This window comes from Acinonyx jubatus, chromosome C1 (genome assembly GCF_027475565.1).
Source record: "Acinonyx jubatus isolate Ajub_Pintada_27869175 chromosome C1, VMU_Ajub_asm_v1.0, whole genome shotgun sequence".
Lineage (NCBI taxonomy): Eukaryota > Metazoa > Chordata > Mammalia > Carnivora > Felidae > Acinonyx > Acinonyx jubatus.
The window spans coordinates 217,639,834-217,656,190 of NC_069381.1; the positions used below are offsets into that span (position 1 = coordinate 217,639,834).

The 16,357-nt window shown below is 54.1% G+C and overlaps 1 protein-coding gene across 2 annotated transcripts in view; it reads right to left on the reverse strand.

Annotated features, from left to right (window-relative positions):
* Nucleotides 1-187: 187 nt before the first annotated feature.
* Nucleotides 188-16,357, reverse strand: part of HDLBP (high density lipoprotein binding protein) — a 70,455-nt gene continuing 54,285 nt past the window's right edge. For both annotated transcript variants that reach the window (XM_027045579.2, XM_027045588.2), the window contains exons 15-28: nt 15,555-15,641; nt 15,258-15,389; nt 11,766-11,984; nt 9,048-9,269; nt 8,738-8,956; nt 7,800-7,938; nt 6,180-6,334; nt 5,239-5,343; nt 4,928-5,062; nt 3,832-3,975; nt 1,665-1,850; nt 1,110-1,226; nt 768-896; nt 188-652 (exon numbers count right to left, since the gene is read on the reverse strand). In XM_027045579.2, coding sequence (XP_026901380.1) covers nt 566-652; nt 768-896; nt 1,110-1,226; nt 1,665-1,850; nt 3,832-3,975; nt 4,928-5,062; nt 5,239-5,343; nt 6,180-6,334; nt 7,800-7,938; nt 8,738-8,956; nt 9,048-9,269; nt 11,766-11,984; nt 15,258-15,389; nt 15,555-15,641 — 2,076 coding nt within the window. In that variant the 3' untranslated portion in view covers nt 188-565. The remainder of the gene's footprint in view (nt 653-767; nt 897-1,109; nt 1,227-1,664; nt 1,851-3,831; nt 3,976-4,927; nt 5,063-5,238; nt 5,344-6,179; nt 6,335-7,799; nt 7,939-8,737; nt 8,957-9,047; nt 9,270-11,765; nt 11,985-15,257; nt 15,390-15,554; nt 15,642-16,357) is intronic.

Here is a 16,357-nt window from a genome sequence, read left to right on the forward strand (position 1 = left end):
CCTCTGGCTCCACCACGGCTCTCCTTTGGGCCCAGGTACTCCCAGTGTGCAAACCGGGTCTCCCTCACCACCCTGTGGTCTGGGCCAAGTGGGCTTTTGGCAGCTGGAAGGCGGACTGCATTCTGGAAGGAGGGTCTGGATGGCAGGCAAAGGGAGGAAAGGAGGTGGGAAAGGAAGAGGGCAAACATTTTGGCTTTTATAAAGTCAAGGAAATTTATTTCCTGAGGTCATGACACAGGAAGTAGACTCCGCCACAGCTGTGGAGCTCTCCTAGCGGAGGCCAGAGCCTTACGGACATGCTGGATGAGCCAGGACGCTTACGGGGAAATGTCCAATTACCTCGGTTAGTGTTCACGACAGCGGAGAGCCGTCCCAGAGCGAAGGTGTCAGGGAGCAGATCCTGAGCGCACGCGGGGTGCTGGCGCGCCTGGCTTCACTGCGAGACCTCGGGGAGGGGGAAGCGTCAACAATTTATAGAGGCTCCAGCCGCCGGGTCAGATTGAGACAAACCATGTGTTGGTGGGGTTTGGGTCAGCAGGCTGGAGAGATTTCTGCTTTTTGATCATTATCGCTTGGGGCCCCATGGCAGGGTCTTGGGGGCCACCTGAGCCCCAAAACTGGGAAATTCTTCAGAGCTGCTCATGTCAGGAGCCTGTAGGGGGGAGAGGGCACAGCCTCAATAAGAGGTCCCGCGTGAGCCGCTTCCCAGCGAGAGGCGAGTGCCGGGGGTGCCCCCACCTCCAACGGCGGGCCTAACAGTGTCTGACCTTCTCGCTGCTGCTGGCGGTCCAGGGAGCGTCCCGTACCACAAAGCCCTTGGATGGTGCCTTGGACTCCTCGTGGGCTGGCGGCTTCATGTACACCTGCAACGCCTCGCTGTCGACCACGTCAGCCAGCTGTGGGCACAGGTGGGGGCGTCAGTCTGCAGCAGGCACACACGACGACCACGCCTGCCTTGTCTCAAGTGTTTAGGGCTCGCTTAGGGGGACACCCTGCAACCGGCGTGCCTCTGGGAGCGGACGCACATACGTGGCCTTGCTGCTGCCCCAGGCCGGTTAGTGGCAGGCAGGGTGCCCCAGGCACAGGCCTGCTGCCCACCCATGACTCACATATTCCTCCTCTAGGTTGAGAATGTGGTCGATGGCCTCCTCCACGTTCTCTGGGAGCCCCGTCACAGTGACGCAGTTGGGATCTGGGGCCCCACTCTGCGGGAAACGAATGTCCACCTGGAAAGACAGCACATGCGGCCGCTGAGGTGTCTGAGGACACTCCATCTGGAGTCTCTGGACCAAAGGGTCATGGTCATGTGTGGCTGAGAATGGTGGACCTCTAGGGAAGTTTTCCCAAATTAACCTTGTGTTCAGGAGCCAAGGTCCTGTATGTCAGAGCTAACACATCACGACAGTACAGGACCGTGCCGCACCGAGGGAATGCCGTCTCCTCCAGGCCAGTGTGGGACGCTGACCGACGGTGTCGCGTATACGCAGCTGGGACCTCCACATGACCTCACCAACTCAGGGACGGGCACCAGCGCCTCAGAAGTCTCCCGTTCCAGACCCCAAGGGCGGTCAGCAGCCGAGGCAGGAGACCTGTGGTCCCAGGCACTCACTCCCCCGACAGCGTGGAACCACACACCCCCCTTCGTGGTGGGGCTGGGGACCCACCTTGAACTCATCCATTATTTTGCGGATGGCTTTTCCACGGGCACCAATGATGCGGGCGTGAACACGGTGGTCCAGCGGGACGTCCTCAGAAACCATCTGTTCAAGCTCACCCACGATTTTCAATATAGCGTCCCGGGCGGCTTCTGTATTCTTTTCATACCCTGTGATGGTTATTTGGTCCTGGGGCTAAGAAAGGAGAGCGCAGTCAGAAGAGGGGATGCCCCTAGAGACCCCAGGCTGGGAGCCTCAAGCCAGCAGATGCGGCTCCACGAGGCGGCAAGAGGCAGTGCTGGTGGAGTGAGGCAGACCTCAGCTTGAGGGGAAACACTGACCCGCTCAGGAGAGGAAGAAGATGGGGGAGACCGCCATAAGCTGATTTAAAACAGGTCAATGATGCCCATTAGCTCCTGCGTCCCCGCCTCCCCCCAGACGTGTACGGGAAAAGAAAGGACACATGGCCACAGAGATGGCTGCAGGCGAGGAGAGTGCTGCGTCAGAGACCACACAGGGCACGGGGAAGGTCACCTCGGGCCCTGCATCTGGAGGCGTCTCGCTGGAGACAGACCCGCCTGGAGAGAAGGGGTGGGACACTGCGGCTGCACTGCACAGCCCCAGCACACCCCTGCGCAGGACTTCCCTCCCACAGCACACGTGGACGGGTGACAGCGCCACGCATGCACAGTGCGAGCAGAGCCAACACAGGACTCAAAGCGAAACGACGACAAAAAAGAAGAAAAAAATCACACACGTAAGCTATATTCTTTAAGACAAAGGAAAAGTTACACCCACAAAAGAATGGAACAACAGAAAAGGACCAGAGAACAAAAACACCTGGAAACAAAGGAGCGGACACTTCGAGATCTACCCAGAAGAGAAAGAGGCCAGAATGAGCCAGGCGGTAGCAGAGCAGCAGCAGGCCCCACGGTGGCAGTGGAGGGGTGGGGGGCGGCGGGCTGTGCCTAGAACCTGCCTGGCGGAGTCCAGAACCCGCCAGCAGCCGTGAGCGCTGTGCCAAATGCAGACACAGAACAGACTGCAAACGGAAGCATAATTCTCACAGGAAAATGCTGCGTATCAAAATCACATGGCCACCCAATCCTACGTGGCTCTGAAACACCAGCCCGAGTGGTTTGAACCCTAAACAATGACTAAAAAAGTCACGTTTCCTTGGGAAAATTAAAGAAAATAGAAGGTAGTGAAGGTGCGGAGTTTAGAGGAGCTCAATTCTCAGGATTCAACATCAAAAGTTAAAGTTAAAGGGACGCCTGGCTGGCTCAGTCAGCAGAGCAGGCAACTCTTGACCTCAGGGTCATGAGTTCAAGCCCCACGTTGGGCATAGAACTCACTGAAACAGAACAAAAATCACAAATTAGCGTAAGAAAGATCAGGAGCATAAACATGTTTGTTAGAAACGCAGCGGGAACAGAAGGATGCACCCAGGGAAGGTCAGGACCAGGCAGGTGGCGCAGAGGAGAGGTGGGGGCTCCAGAGGGAGCCCTGCAGGCCTGCCTGCCTTTCTGAACTCAGGTTAAGTGCGTGGCTTATAGACTCGGGCTGAGCAGAGGAGGAAGGTGCAGAAACAGGCAGTCTGCCACAGCACGGGAACACGGGGCTGAAAAGGCCAGAGTCTGCAGAGGCATGTTGGGATTTGCTGACCAGAAGGTTCTAGAGAACCATTTCTGGGTGCCTGGCTGTGTACCATGGCCAGAGATTCAGGCAGAGACCAAGGCTCCCACAGTGGGCAGTGCTATGCTGGAAGGGGGCCCTGATGGGAGCGGAGAGGAAGATGGGCTGGGGTGTGATAGGCAGGGGGAGGGTGCCCTCTGAAGGACCGCACCTGTGGGTACAGATGCGAAGAAGGACTCAGCCTGAGCCAAAGCTTGCCTACCACAAACAACCAGGCGGGCGTGGGAGAAATGTTCCGCACTCACACGGCAGCCAAGCACAGGGAGACCTCACCCAGCTGGCACAGACCGAGATGGAGCCCCGACGCCCAAGGCAAACTCAGACCCTCAGAGACCTGCCCCTCTGCGCTCCACCCTCCCCGCCCACCTGGGCAGGCCCTACGCTTGCCCGCTCACGGCTCCCAGGTCAGGGTGAGGGTACGAGAGTCCACCTGCCCCAAAGCGTTCCAGCCACAGAGTCTGACCCAAGCAGGCATTCTTACCTGGTTCCCGTCATCCTTATCGGGAAACTGGATGTTCACGTCATGTTCCAAGCGGATCTGAGTAATCACTGCCCCTTTCCTCCCAATAATTTTGGGATGGTATTTGGGGTCCACAGTGACGCTCAGCTTAAAGCTCCTTAAAGCCTGCAGGTGAGACAAGGGTGGAGTTCGGGCTTGACCTTCACCACATGCAGCCACATGTCAACCCCACTCTGTCGACCCCAAAGATCTCCTCAGTGACAAAAGCAAGATACACTTTTCCGTTAGCCTCTGTGCACTGCCAGCTGGAGGGCTGACCCGGAACGAGTGTGCACACCCCTCACAAGAGCATCGTTCAGGCGCTGACAAGACTGGCACCGTGCGTGGTGGGCTCTGAGCTGGCTCTCCAGTGAATTTCATGGGGGACACGATGAGGAAGCATAAACACGTCCTGGGGTCTTTAAAGCGTGGGGTATGAAAGCAGGCCAGAAGGAAGAGGGGGCACGAGAGTGCTGAAGGACGGCCGGCCTGGGACATCTACGGCCAGAGGCTAGACCACAGGAACCAGGCTCCAGAGGTCTGCGGACCCTTCGCATCAAGACTCCAGAAAGTCCTCCTCCTCATGGGAAGCCCGTTCCCTACAGAATCTCTAGCAGGGCTTCAGAGCCTGTAACACCCAGCCTTGCCATGCACTTAGGAAGCCCTTCGAATGCCAGCTCTCCAAAGCAGGGAGATGGGTCCCCAAACCTACTCAAAGCAGGGCAGCTCCGGAGAGAAGGTCCGCATGGGCCTGCTGACACCCACCCTGGACCACACCACTCATATTCGGGGTTCTATTCCAGCAATAGCTCCCAGGCCTCTCCAACCTTACCTTACCTATCGGGTTGGAGACACCACACGTGGCAGGGTTACTTTGAAAAAAAAAGTGCTAATTAATAGGAAATCTAACTCTGCCCCTGTTATACTGAAGAGAAAAGTGCCATGCTCATAACACTGTGTCTGATGGAAGGCTCCCCGGGTGGCCAGGTCCCCCTGCAGCCATGTGGCTGAACCGCCTGCAGTGTGGTCGGGGACCGTGGCTCTGGAGGACACCCCTGCGGGCCCGGCTGACACCCACTCGGTCCTCCTGCTCAGCCTGCAGCTCTTTCACTCGCTCCAGCAGCCCAGCCTTGGCCCGGTCCAGATTCGCGGCGAGGCCAGTGATGGCGATGACGTCAGACTGTAGTTCTGGTGCTGGCACGTGGATGTTCACCTGCAGGGGACACAGATCTGATATAGGCGGGGGTCCCGCACAAGAACCGGGGACGGAACACTGCTACGGGGCACGACCAGGATGAGGCGCACTGCCGAGGGGCTGAGCCGCCAGGGGCCCGTGGGAGGGCTCGCTCCCAACACTGGCTCCTGGGGAAAGACTGCAAATCCCAGTACCTCAAACTCATCCATCATCTTCCGGATCCCGCTCCCCTTCTGCCCGATGATGTACCGGTGAAGGTCAAAGGGCACCTCCACTTCGATGGTGACGGGAACCAGTGCCTGCAGAGAAGACAGGGTCGGGCCTGAGAGCAGCTGGCAGGGAGCCAGTGACCCTGTGAGAATTACAGGGCGCTTCCTGGAACCTTCTATGATGTTCTGCCTCAACTGAGAACTTCACCCAGACTTTTAACTCAACAGAAAACACAGGAAGAGAATCCAGAATCCACTTTTAAGGTTAACGCCACCAGAGCAAACTTTCTGGCCCTCACCCCAAGCCTATGCCCTTAACCGTGGCAAACCTCTTACAGAAACAAAACAAATCCAGGAAAAACAGAGCAACTAGAGAGAGACCGGTGGGGCTCAGGGACAGAAACTGGCCTCACTGACATCAGGAACAGACTGTAGCCAAGCCTGTGTGGGTTGCTGGGTTAACAGCGGGGGACATAGGTTCCCCTGCTCTCTCTCTACGCTAGCCCCTGACCACCTCTCCACAACCCCTTCACTTCCACATTGCACTGTTTTTAAGCACCACCTGACACATGACCTGTTTCTGCTTCTTGTCTGTCCACTCCACCTAAGCACTAATCTGCACACCGTGGAACATAGCATTTACAGCAGCGCCCAACAGGGAGGTGGCTCTCAGGTAGGTGCCCCCCACACAAAAGACTCCTCCTCACAGACCTGAGATGGCAGTGGTTATCACTAGGCCACAGAGGCTACAGATCACGTTGACCCTGCTGTCACTGAAACCTGCCGGTTCCACATACTTGCCCAGCCCCCAGTGCCGGGCTCTGTGCCCGGGTCCGGTCCAGCACAGCCCGCAGTGCAAGCCAAGGTGCTTGGGGCAGCCCCACCGGGACGAGGTCCAGTCACACACTGCATGAGGGCACACCCACCTCGAGGGCTTCCTTGGCGGCCTCGCACTTTTCCTTCCGGCCAGAGATGATGATGATGTCACATCTCCTTGGGGAGCCAGGGTCGGTGTCTTTGGTGTCCCTCCCGTCTCCAGCATCGTCACCGTTCTCCTGGACTTGCGGCTCCACGCTGTGAACTGGGGAGAAGGGCAGGGCAGCTCAGAGTCCTGGCGGGAGAGGCAGGGCAGACCGGCGCCAGCCTGGCTCGCAGCCTGGCCTGGGTGGCAACAAAGGCCCCACAGTGAGGCCGGGAGTGGAGCGCTCTTCCTTGGAGGCTGGAACGTGATGCCCGGTGAGCCCAAAGGGTATGGAGCCTAGAAACTGAGCCACGATGCTGGGACACGGCAGCGAGAGGGACGAGGGAAGCCTCCAGCGGCCTCGTATGTCAGGAGGCAGGCAAGCCTCAAGAGTGAAGGGACACGAACACAGGAGTGGGCTGGCGGGGGACAAGTGTGGACCCAACACAAAAGCAAGGTTCGTGGAGTGGGATGGAACCCAGGAGTCTGTACGACATGAACGCAAGCGAGCGAGTGAGCATCAGGCAGGGCAGTGCCGCACAGACCAGGGTAAGAGGTGGACGCTGCAGAACTGCCGGCACCGGAAAGATGTGACCATCGACCACGAATTCAGTACCAGTACACGGAACGCCAGCTCCGCGGATTCTGGGGGATGTGCCACAGTTATCTCTAATGACGTTAAGAAAACATCCTTATTCTTAGGAAGTAGCCACTACAGATAAGGGATGAGTCTGAAAATTACACTCCAGTGTCTCAGAAACAACAACTGTGTGTGCATAGAAGAGGAGGTGCAAAACAAAAGAGACTGAATTTCAATAATGAACATATAAAATATGTCTTTATCGGGTACGATGTTCCTTCAAATATACTCCAAACAGCCCATGTTCTAAGGAAACAAGAGCTTCAATGGCCACAAGAAGCTCCAGAGAGGACAGAGATGGGCGGCGGCGGCGGCGGTTCAGGGAGGACCCAGGAGGCTGCAGGGTCGGTCATCGACCAGACGAGACCAGAGACGGCACAGTGGGCTGCAACCTAGCTGGGAGCCTGGCGTGACCAAGTGAGGTCTGAGACACAGGCAGGACGCTGCTCTCACTGAGCCCACAAGCCAGTCACCTCCTGGCTGCCTAACCACCCTGCCGTGCTCCCAGGACACAAGCAGGACCAAGTGACAAGCAGGACATGGAGCTGGGGGAGGGGTGTCACAGAAGGGCAGCCAGTGGCCACCTTTACTGGAGCCGCCTGCCTCACAAGGGACAAGACCCGCCAGGTAGGGGTGCTTGGGGGAGAGGCAGCTACAGTGGACAGAGTGGGAGCAGCCCGTCACACACATCACTTGGGAATCTGTAAGTAGCCTCAGAACCAATCTCCTGCATCAGAGGCCGCAGCTGCTTTGCCGTCCTTGGCCTTGTCACCCTGCACGAAGGCCACCTGGTCACCCTGGGACCCGGGTGTTCCAGCAGCACGCCAGCACTGACACACGAGGCAGCACACGTGATGGCCACCTGACACCCACCCTCCGTAGGGGAGGTCCATTCACACACCCCCTGGCTCCCCACTCAGCACAGAGCTCACCGCTGAGACCCACCTGGGTTCTCCTCTCTGTCTGGGAATTTAATCTGAACGTTATAGTCCCGAGTAATCTGCTGGATTCTAGAACCTTTGGGGCCCATGACAGATCGATGGAACTTCTGGGGTATGGCACATTCTATGGTCACCTGGGCTTCCTGGGGGGGGTGGGCAGGGGGACACAGCAAGAAAGAAAAAAATAAAGGCAAAGGTTAACTGCTTAGGCTCGACGCATATTTTCACCAGCTTTCGCTCAATCCTCTACAGAGACCCCCAAATGCACAGATGCACGCCCCCCCCCCCACCCCTTTTCCAAGTGCTCAAAGTACAACAGGGTGGACAGAGGGAGGGTGGGTGGGGGCAGGACTGACAGGGAGGCCTCTTTCTGAGACATCTCCCAGTGACTAAGTACTGATGACCTGTCTGTACAAAATGGCACCAGCACTCACTGCTGCCCAGAGCATGTGTGACCATCTCCTGTCTCCATGCACAGAGGCCCCACCCTGAGCACAAAGCACGCGGCACTGTTAGCCACTGTCCCTGTAGGGTGACTGCACTAGCCAGGTGACATTCAAATGCTGTGGCTGTGACTCTGTGAGGAGGCATCAGGCTTAATGGTCAGGACAGTACTTCCAAGGCCCCAGCAGGGGAGGGCTGGGAGGAGCCCTGGAGGGGGGGATGAGGCTCTCTAAGGGCTGGTTTAGAAAACCCCACAAGTTTCCATGTGGATTCGCTGACACGCCCTCCCCTGCCATCTCTTTTCTTCCCGTTGGGAAGGAGAGGCAGAGAGAAGGAAGCCGGTTCCTCATACAGATTTCATTTCATAACGTGTTTTTAAAAGCTGCTGCTCAAGGGCAGTGTCCCGCCAAGAGTAAAGCCAGAGAGGCTGAGAGTCCAAGACTGAGAACCAAAGAGCCCCAGCCTGACTGGAGCCCTGCCACCCTCCCAGGCACCTACCAGGTCCTCGATGATCTCCTGAATGCGCTTCTTGGCCGCCTCCACACAGTCCTTGGCGCCCTTGAGGGTGACCTTATCACTCTGCGTGCCAGAACGTGGGAAGCTAACCATCACCCCACCATACTCTTCAGCAATCTCCCGCAAGACCTGGCCTCGCCGGATGACAAAATGGCGGTGGTGCTTGGGGTCCACCAGCATGCAGTCCTCCACCACGTTATCCTGCAGCATTGGAGGAAAGGAGAGGGAGAGGACTCGTGTCAACCACGCCGACAGGATGGACAACCAAGGGGCAGCTCCCACTGGGCCTTACCAGGTTCTGAATAAGGGCCTCCAGCTCCTTCTGTGCCTCCCTGACAGCATCCTCCTTCCCGATGATGGTGATCAGGTCCTGATCCTTGTCCTCAGCCGTTGGGAATATGATACGGGCTCCAGTGTTGTCACGCACCTTGCGTATTTTGCCACCCCCTTTGCCAATGAGGAACTTGTGGTATTCCGGCTTGGCGCGGATGTCAACAGTGAAACTCTTGGTTTGCTGTGGAAACCAACCGCAGATACATTGGTCTGATGCTACTTGCCTGGTCCCCCGGGCAAGTGAGAAAGAGGGCCTAGAGAACAACAGCATGGGGCTAATCGAGCCTCACGGAAACTAATGAATGGGTGGACTCCCAGACGGAAGTACTTACATGCCATCTACCATGACCACAGACACTCAGATAGCCAAGAGCATGTGGATTGACAGCCCCAGTCCTGCTGCTTCCCCAAACCGACCGAACCCCCGCCAGTGCTCTCCATCTACAGAGGGGACTGGGTGAGTGTGGCCTCGGGGTGCTAGGCAAGTAGGAGGCAACTGCACAGCAAGTAAGCCCATAGCACTCCGGTCCTCCCAAGTCGAGCAGAATGCTCCCTGTCTGGGCGTTTACCTGCTCTCGCCACAGGGGAGCCCTTCCCAACAGGAAGGCCCCATCTCAATCTCGGAGAGACCGAAGCCAACCAAGACCCTAGTCTGACACCGAGAAGCCAGGGCTCAGCAAAAGCCCCAACACGACGACCTTGTTGAGGATTCATCTGGAGCACACACTCTGCCTGGCTGACTCAGACCCATACAATGCTTCCCCTTTCTTCCTTGTATCCTGAAACCTGGCTCACAGGCATGAAGAAACACAAGAGGGGGGGAAAAAAAAGAGGGTCTACCAGCATGCTAAACAGAGTAACAAACAAGTGAATTTTGTTATCTTTTAAATGCTGGTTTCACAAAACACCCCTGAGAAAATCTTCTACTCTTCAGACAACGACATTGGCAAATAGCACCATTATTAAAAAACCTATGAGCAGGGGTGCCTGGGTGGCTCCGTCAGTTAAGCATCCAACTCAGTGTTCGTGAGTTCAAGCCCCACGTCGTGCTCTGTGCAGACAGCTCAGCCCCTGGAACCTGCTTCAGATTCTGTGTCTCCCCACTCTCTGCCCCTCCTACCTCCACCTGCACTCTGTCTCTCAAAAATAAACCAACGTTCAAAAAAAAAAGCTAATGAGCAAGGTGAGCCCAGCTTAGCAACACGATAAAAGGTGACACACTTAAAGCAGTGGGGTCACCCAAAAACACAAGGTCGGTTAAACATTAAAACAAACAAAAAACAACCACTAGGGGCACATGGGTGGCTCAGTGGGTTAAGCATTGACTCTTGATTTTGGCTACAGTAGTGACGTCACAGTTCATGAGCTCAAGCCCTGTGTGGGGCTTTCCACTGACAGTACAAAGCCTGCTTGGGATTCTCTCTCCCTCACTGTTTCCTCTCCCCCCAAATAAATAAACATTAAAAAAAAAAAAAAAGCAAAAAGCTAACCAAAAAAATCTAATACATATGCTTAAAAAACGAAAAACCATGCTACCATGTCAACAGATGCAGAAAAATCTTCCTATAAAACCCAACACCTGTTCCCACAACAACTCTGAGCAAATCGGTAACAGACAGAACTTCCTCAACCTGATAAAGAGCAACTTTGGAAGACAGTGTAACTCCCACTTCATGGTGAAGGACTGAGCACTTTCCCCAAAGGCTGCCAACAAGGCAAGGCTGTCTGCCCTCCCCACTGCTACGCAACGCCATCCTGGAGGTCCGCGTGGCGCATAGGACAAGACCTATGGGCGTACAGATCAGAAAGAAACCCAACTGTCTATGCAAAGACAACATGTTCTACACATAAAACTCACAAAAAAAGCTACTAATACTAGTAACTGAACTTTAAAGCAGATGCACAAAACAAAGCCACTACAAAAAAAAACACATTTCAATACATGACACTAGCTGGAATTTGACACTGATTTAATGAACAACAATGCTACAAAGCAAAATAGTGAGGATATGAACTGAACAAAACATGAAGGAGAACCACATGCTGAGCATAACAAAACACCAATTAAAAATCAAAGACTTAAAACAGACTGGAAGACTGAATTCCCGCGAGGTCAGTTCTCCCCAATTTGGTCTACAGATTCAACAGTCTCGGTCAAAATCTAAGCAGGATTTTCCCCTAGAAATTGGTAAGCAGTTTCCAAATGCAGAATGGCAAAGATCTAGAACAGCTAAAGTGGGTTCTACAAAAGCACAAAGCTAAAGGGCTCTCCCAGCCCCCCCGACCCTACGGTGTCACTGGGACACACAGAGTCCAGCAACAGACCCACACGTGGGTTTTGACAAAGGGACAAAGGTGATTCAATGCAGAGTTTAAGGTGATGGCCAAAACATTTTCACTGCAGTGGTGGTCATGTCAGTGTGTGTACGCTCGTCAAAACTCAGAAAAGTGGACTTTATGGTCTATGAACCCTACTTTAAAGAGCCAATACGCCAAACCGCAACTTTTCTACATCGTACAGGTAGGCATTCGACCTGCCAAGGCCCTTTGTTCAGCAATGGCAAAACCAGAGACATAAAGGTGTAACGAAGCAGTTTTCTGACCCGCCACAAAAACAGGGCAAGGACTTCCAGCAGGGGACAGACACGGCACCATCACTCCTGGGCGTGGGGCTCACCTTCTCCTCCGCCAGGTGCAGGAGCTGCTTCTTGGCCTTCTCCACATCCGAGGTGGGGCCCCTGATGACAACTGTGTCACTGCCCGAGCCCTCCACAGGGAAGTGGATGTGCACCCCGCCGCACTCCTCCATGATGGAGCGGATCAGGCGGCCCTTCGTGCCGATGAGGGAGTTGTGCAGCCTGGCGGGGATGGAGACCTCCACTTCGGCAATGTTGGCCTGGAATCACACACAGTCCGTGAGGTGTGGGACACAGGACGGCACGCCCGCCGCCCAGGGACCCCGAGTCTGTGTGCATGAGTGGGTACATGAATATGGGTGCGGGATGGGGCGGGGGCAGTGGCTCACACAATGTGGAAGGGAAGCCTCCGGGTTACACCGTCAAAACAGTGCTTTCCTCCTTTGGTTCTCTTGGTGCCCAAGCAGAGATACACCGATATGCCTGCGGGTCAGCACCTATTCTGCCTCTAGTCAAGGTGACACAAGGACCAGGTTTACCTCCCACAAGGACACAATGGTGTTCAAGACACTGGAGACACGGAGGAAGGAAGGTAAGCCTGCTGACTGCCCCCTGGCCAAGTCCCAGCGTCAAGGACACAGGGCCGACAGGTCAGAGCCTGAGGGGAGGGAGCAGCGTGGAGGCAGAAGCCCCCGTGAACTGGACATTGCTCCCATACTGACGTGCGGAGGGAAATGGCCGAGGCTTGGGAAAGAGCCCCGGATCACTAGAGGGAGCAAACCACAGCACACAGCACTGTCCACATGCCAGGACGTGGGCACAGGAAAGCCTCACCTCAGTAGTGGGAAGTAATGCCCCAGACTAGGCACTGCTGTGACGCCACCTCATGTGTCTCAAGAGCCAGTCCACAAAGGAGCAAAGTATTTCAAAGTACCTTAACGAAGCTGAAAGACACTTACAGGAATGCAAAACTATCCAGCATCCACCAGAGTAAACCTCCTAACTTCTGGCATCCAATGAAAAAATAGCAGATAAGCAAAGAAACAGGAGAAAACTACCTCACTGAGAAAAGCACAGAAAACAGCCCAGAAATGACACAGACACTAGAACCAGTGGGTTGAGGGGCGCCCGGGTGGTTCCGTTGAGCATCCCGCTGTGGATTTCAGCTCAGGTCGTGACTTCACGGTCCTGATATCGAGCCCCACATTGGGCTCCACGCTGGGCAGTGGAGCCTGCCTGGGATTCTCGCTCTCTCCCTCTGCATCCACACCTCAGATAAAAAAAAACCATAAAAAAAAGAACCGGAGGAGACCGATAACACTACAACAGGCATTTTCACGACCCTGCATATGGCCAAAAAGGCAAAGAAAGACTGAAGGTGTCAATGTAAAACCTCCAATATTCCAACTGAACCCCTACAGGTGAAAATGTCCAAAATGACAAATACACTAGGTGGGATACAGATTACACACTACAGAAAATTAATAAATTTAAAGAAACTAATGGAGGAAAAAACACCACTTCACCTTTCCACTCAAATAAATAGCGTACCAGTGAACCACAGGACAATCTGGCTGCCTATCACCAGGTAACTGGAGTCCCTGAAGGGGAGGACAGAAAAAAAATATTCAGAAATAGTGACCCCAATTTTTCCAAATTTGATGACAATGCTAAACTCACGTATCCAAGAAAGCTCAATGAACTCACACGAGGAAAGGGACCCCCAGACACGTCGTATGTCGCTCAAAGCCTACGAGACACTCCTAAAAACAAGAGCCAAAGAACGTGTGTGGAGGAGCAAAGTAAAGGAGGACCTCAGACGTGTCCTCACAGACACTGTGGGAGGTGCCAAAACAGAGTCAGGTGCAGAAAGAAAACCTCCAAGCCAAGGTTGCAGAGCCCCCGGATGCCCACCCTGCCACTGGGGCAGCCTCCTGGGAAGACGGGCTGGCACTTTCTTACAAAACTAAATACATTCTTGCCACATGACCCACGTTAATACTAAGGGAAAGAAGCCAATGTGCAAACAAGAAGGTGCCGCGGGGCCACAACGCAGACCAGGGAGGCCGGGCAGCAGCGCTGGGACGCGGGATTCTCAGCACCTCCAGCGACACTGCCATAGCACGAAGTGACCCGGAGGAAGCGCACGTGGGACGTGTGCCCGGCCAACTCTGAAACAACCACTAAAGTAAAAGCTATAATATCCAGTAAGCCATAAAGGGAGATCACAGGAAAAACAAAGTTCTATTAAATCCAAAAGCAGGCAGAAAAAGAGGACAAAGACGGGACACACAGAGAACAAGTTCAAGGCGGTGGACTGAAACGGAACCGCACAGAACAACCACATCGGGGTGACCAAGGGCTGTGGAGGGCCAAAGGAACTTGTTTGTGGGGACAGTTTGTTTGGGAAGATGGAAAGTTCTGGAGACTCATGGTGGTCATGGCTGCACAGCAAGTGTGAATGCACTTAATGTCCTGGGGCTGTACGCTAAGATGGCAAATCTTGTTTACGTGAATTTTAACAGAATTTTAAAATTAAAAAAATTCACATTTCCTCACACTTACTAAAAACATGGATTAAAACAAGATATCTACAATTACTAATGTAATTAGGTACAATTAAAAGGCAGAGATGGTCAAATTGAGTAAAAAAAAAAGCAAACTGCTTAAGAGAAACCTACTTTAACGAGAAAAAGTAGATTTCACAGCAAAGACTACTACCAGGGTAAAGGAAGATGATTCTAGAATGACACGAATTACAGGCATCAGGAATGCAAAAGAGACCACCACAGTGAAAACACACTATGGGAATACTATGCAAAATTCTACACTAAAAAATTTGACGACTTATTAGATAAAAAACCCCTTCAAAGAAAAACTACAGGTCTCAGACCAAAAGGAAAATCATCAGTGCATACAATGACAGTATTGCGCGGCCATTTAATAAAAAAACAAGGTGCTGACACACAGAGCAACACGGATGCTCGAGGTGAAAGCAGCTGGAGATGGGGGAGCAGACGCCAGGATTTCTTTTAGGCAAAGATGCAGGAAACCCACTCTAATCCCCTGTGGCCGAAAGCAGATCAAGGGGATGGCCAGGCAGAGTAGGGGCGGGGGCTGGCACGAAAGAGGGAGGGACTGAAAAGGAGCAGGAGGACATTTCTGGGGTGCTGGACACGCTCGGCATCCTGACTACGGAAAGGATTCCATGGATGTACACGTGTCATAACTCACCAAAGCGCACACTTTAAACATGCAGTTTTTTACACGTTGACTTTTCAGAAATTGAAAAAAATTATTGTAATGCCTTCACGACCTGATTTCCAAGCACTCAAGTCCAGTGCTACCACTCAGACCAGCGGGGCACACCGCCACAGCCAGGCGGCAGGTGGCTGCTCGGAGGCCAGCACTGCTGCGGGGAGGGCCGGCCTGCCTGACCCCGTGTGCCTGAACAGCAGGCTAGCGCCGTGGGGGCTGCTGAGACAGGACCACAGGGAGCCTGGCTAGCGTCCTGTCACAAAACACCCCATTACCAGGTCTTTCTGGATGGACAGGATGCGGCTCCGGGCAGCCTCACAGTTGGCTCGCTTGCCTGTGATGATAATGGTCTCTGAATTGCTATTCTCTGCTGGAAGGTCGATCTTTGTGTTGCTTTCTTCTCGGATCTACAAGCAGATGGGACACCATGAAAAGCGGACGTCCCAGGTGAGACAGCTGGAGCCCAGGGCTGGAAAGGAAGGCTCCCTCCTTCAAAGCTCAGCCGGAATGGCAGAGGGCTTTGGGGGTAGGCTGAGGAGAGCCAAGGTTCAGGGGACAAACTGGCTGGTCACCTTTTTAATGTTTGCGCCTCCTTTCCCAATGATGTTCTTGTGAAATTGTTTGAAGATCGGAACAGAAATTGAGTAACTATTTTCCACCTTAGAGACAAAAGGAGCGGCACAATTAGCCAGCATACTGGAGTGAGGTATCCCATCATCCATGAAAGAGTATGAAATGACAGGTCTCATTATGGGAAAACACACACTTGGATCCTCCTGGTCTCCCGCTCTCTGACCTCTGACCTTCAGAGGCTTGTCACAAGAATGGGGGATAACTTACTCAGCAATTAGCTAACTGGGCAAGCCACAGTTAACTGATGCAAAGCCACCTTTATAAAAAGTGGCTCGCAATACAACCTGCCATCTGTTCGATGCAAGTTCCACAATCCAGAAGCAATGGAGTGTGCCAAGTGTCCTCAACCGACACTCTGGGTACGAGGGGGTTCTGGCCACCTCCAGGACCAGAGCTGGCCGAGGGCCAGTGGAGACCAGGACACCAGGCTGGGAGAAGTAAGCCCAGAGCACACCTCAAGGTGACACACAGACCCTGCCACTCTTGGGAACCCCACCACTCCAGGGCAGCGTGAATGTGCTCAGGGCTGGGAGAGCCCCCGTCAGTGATTGAGGCAGCTGTCCGCTCGGTCCAAGCCCCATGAAGGACCACAGAAAGCATGAGTCCACCTGGAGTCCTCCCGTCAATAACGACCCTTGGCACTTTCCAAACTACCTGTTCCCATTCCAGCTCTCAAGAAGGTAACAAATCGGTAACTGACTCCCCACACTATCTGCGTACATCCCGCTCCTTACCAGATGGC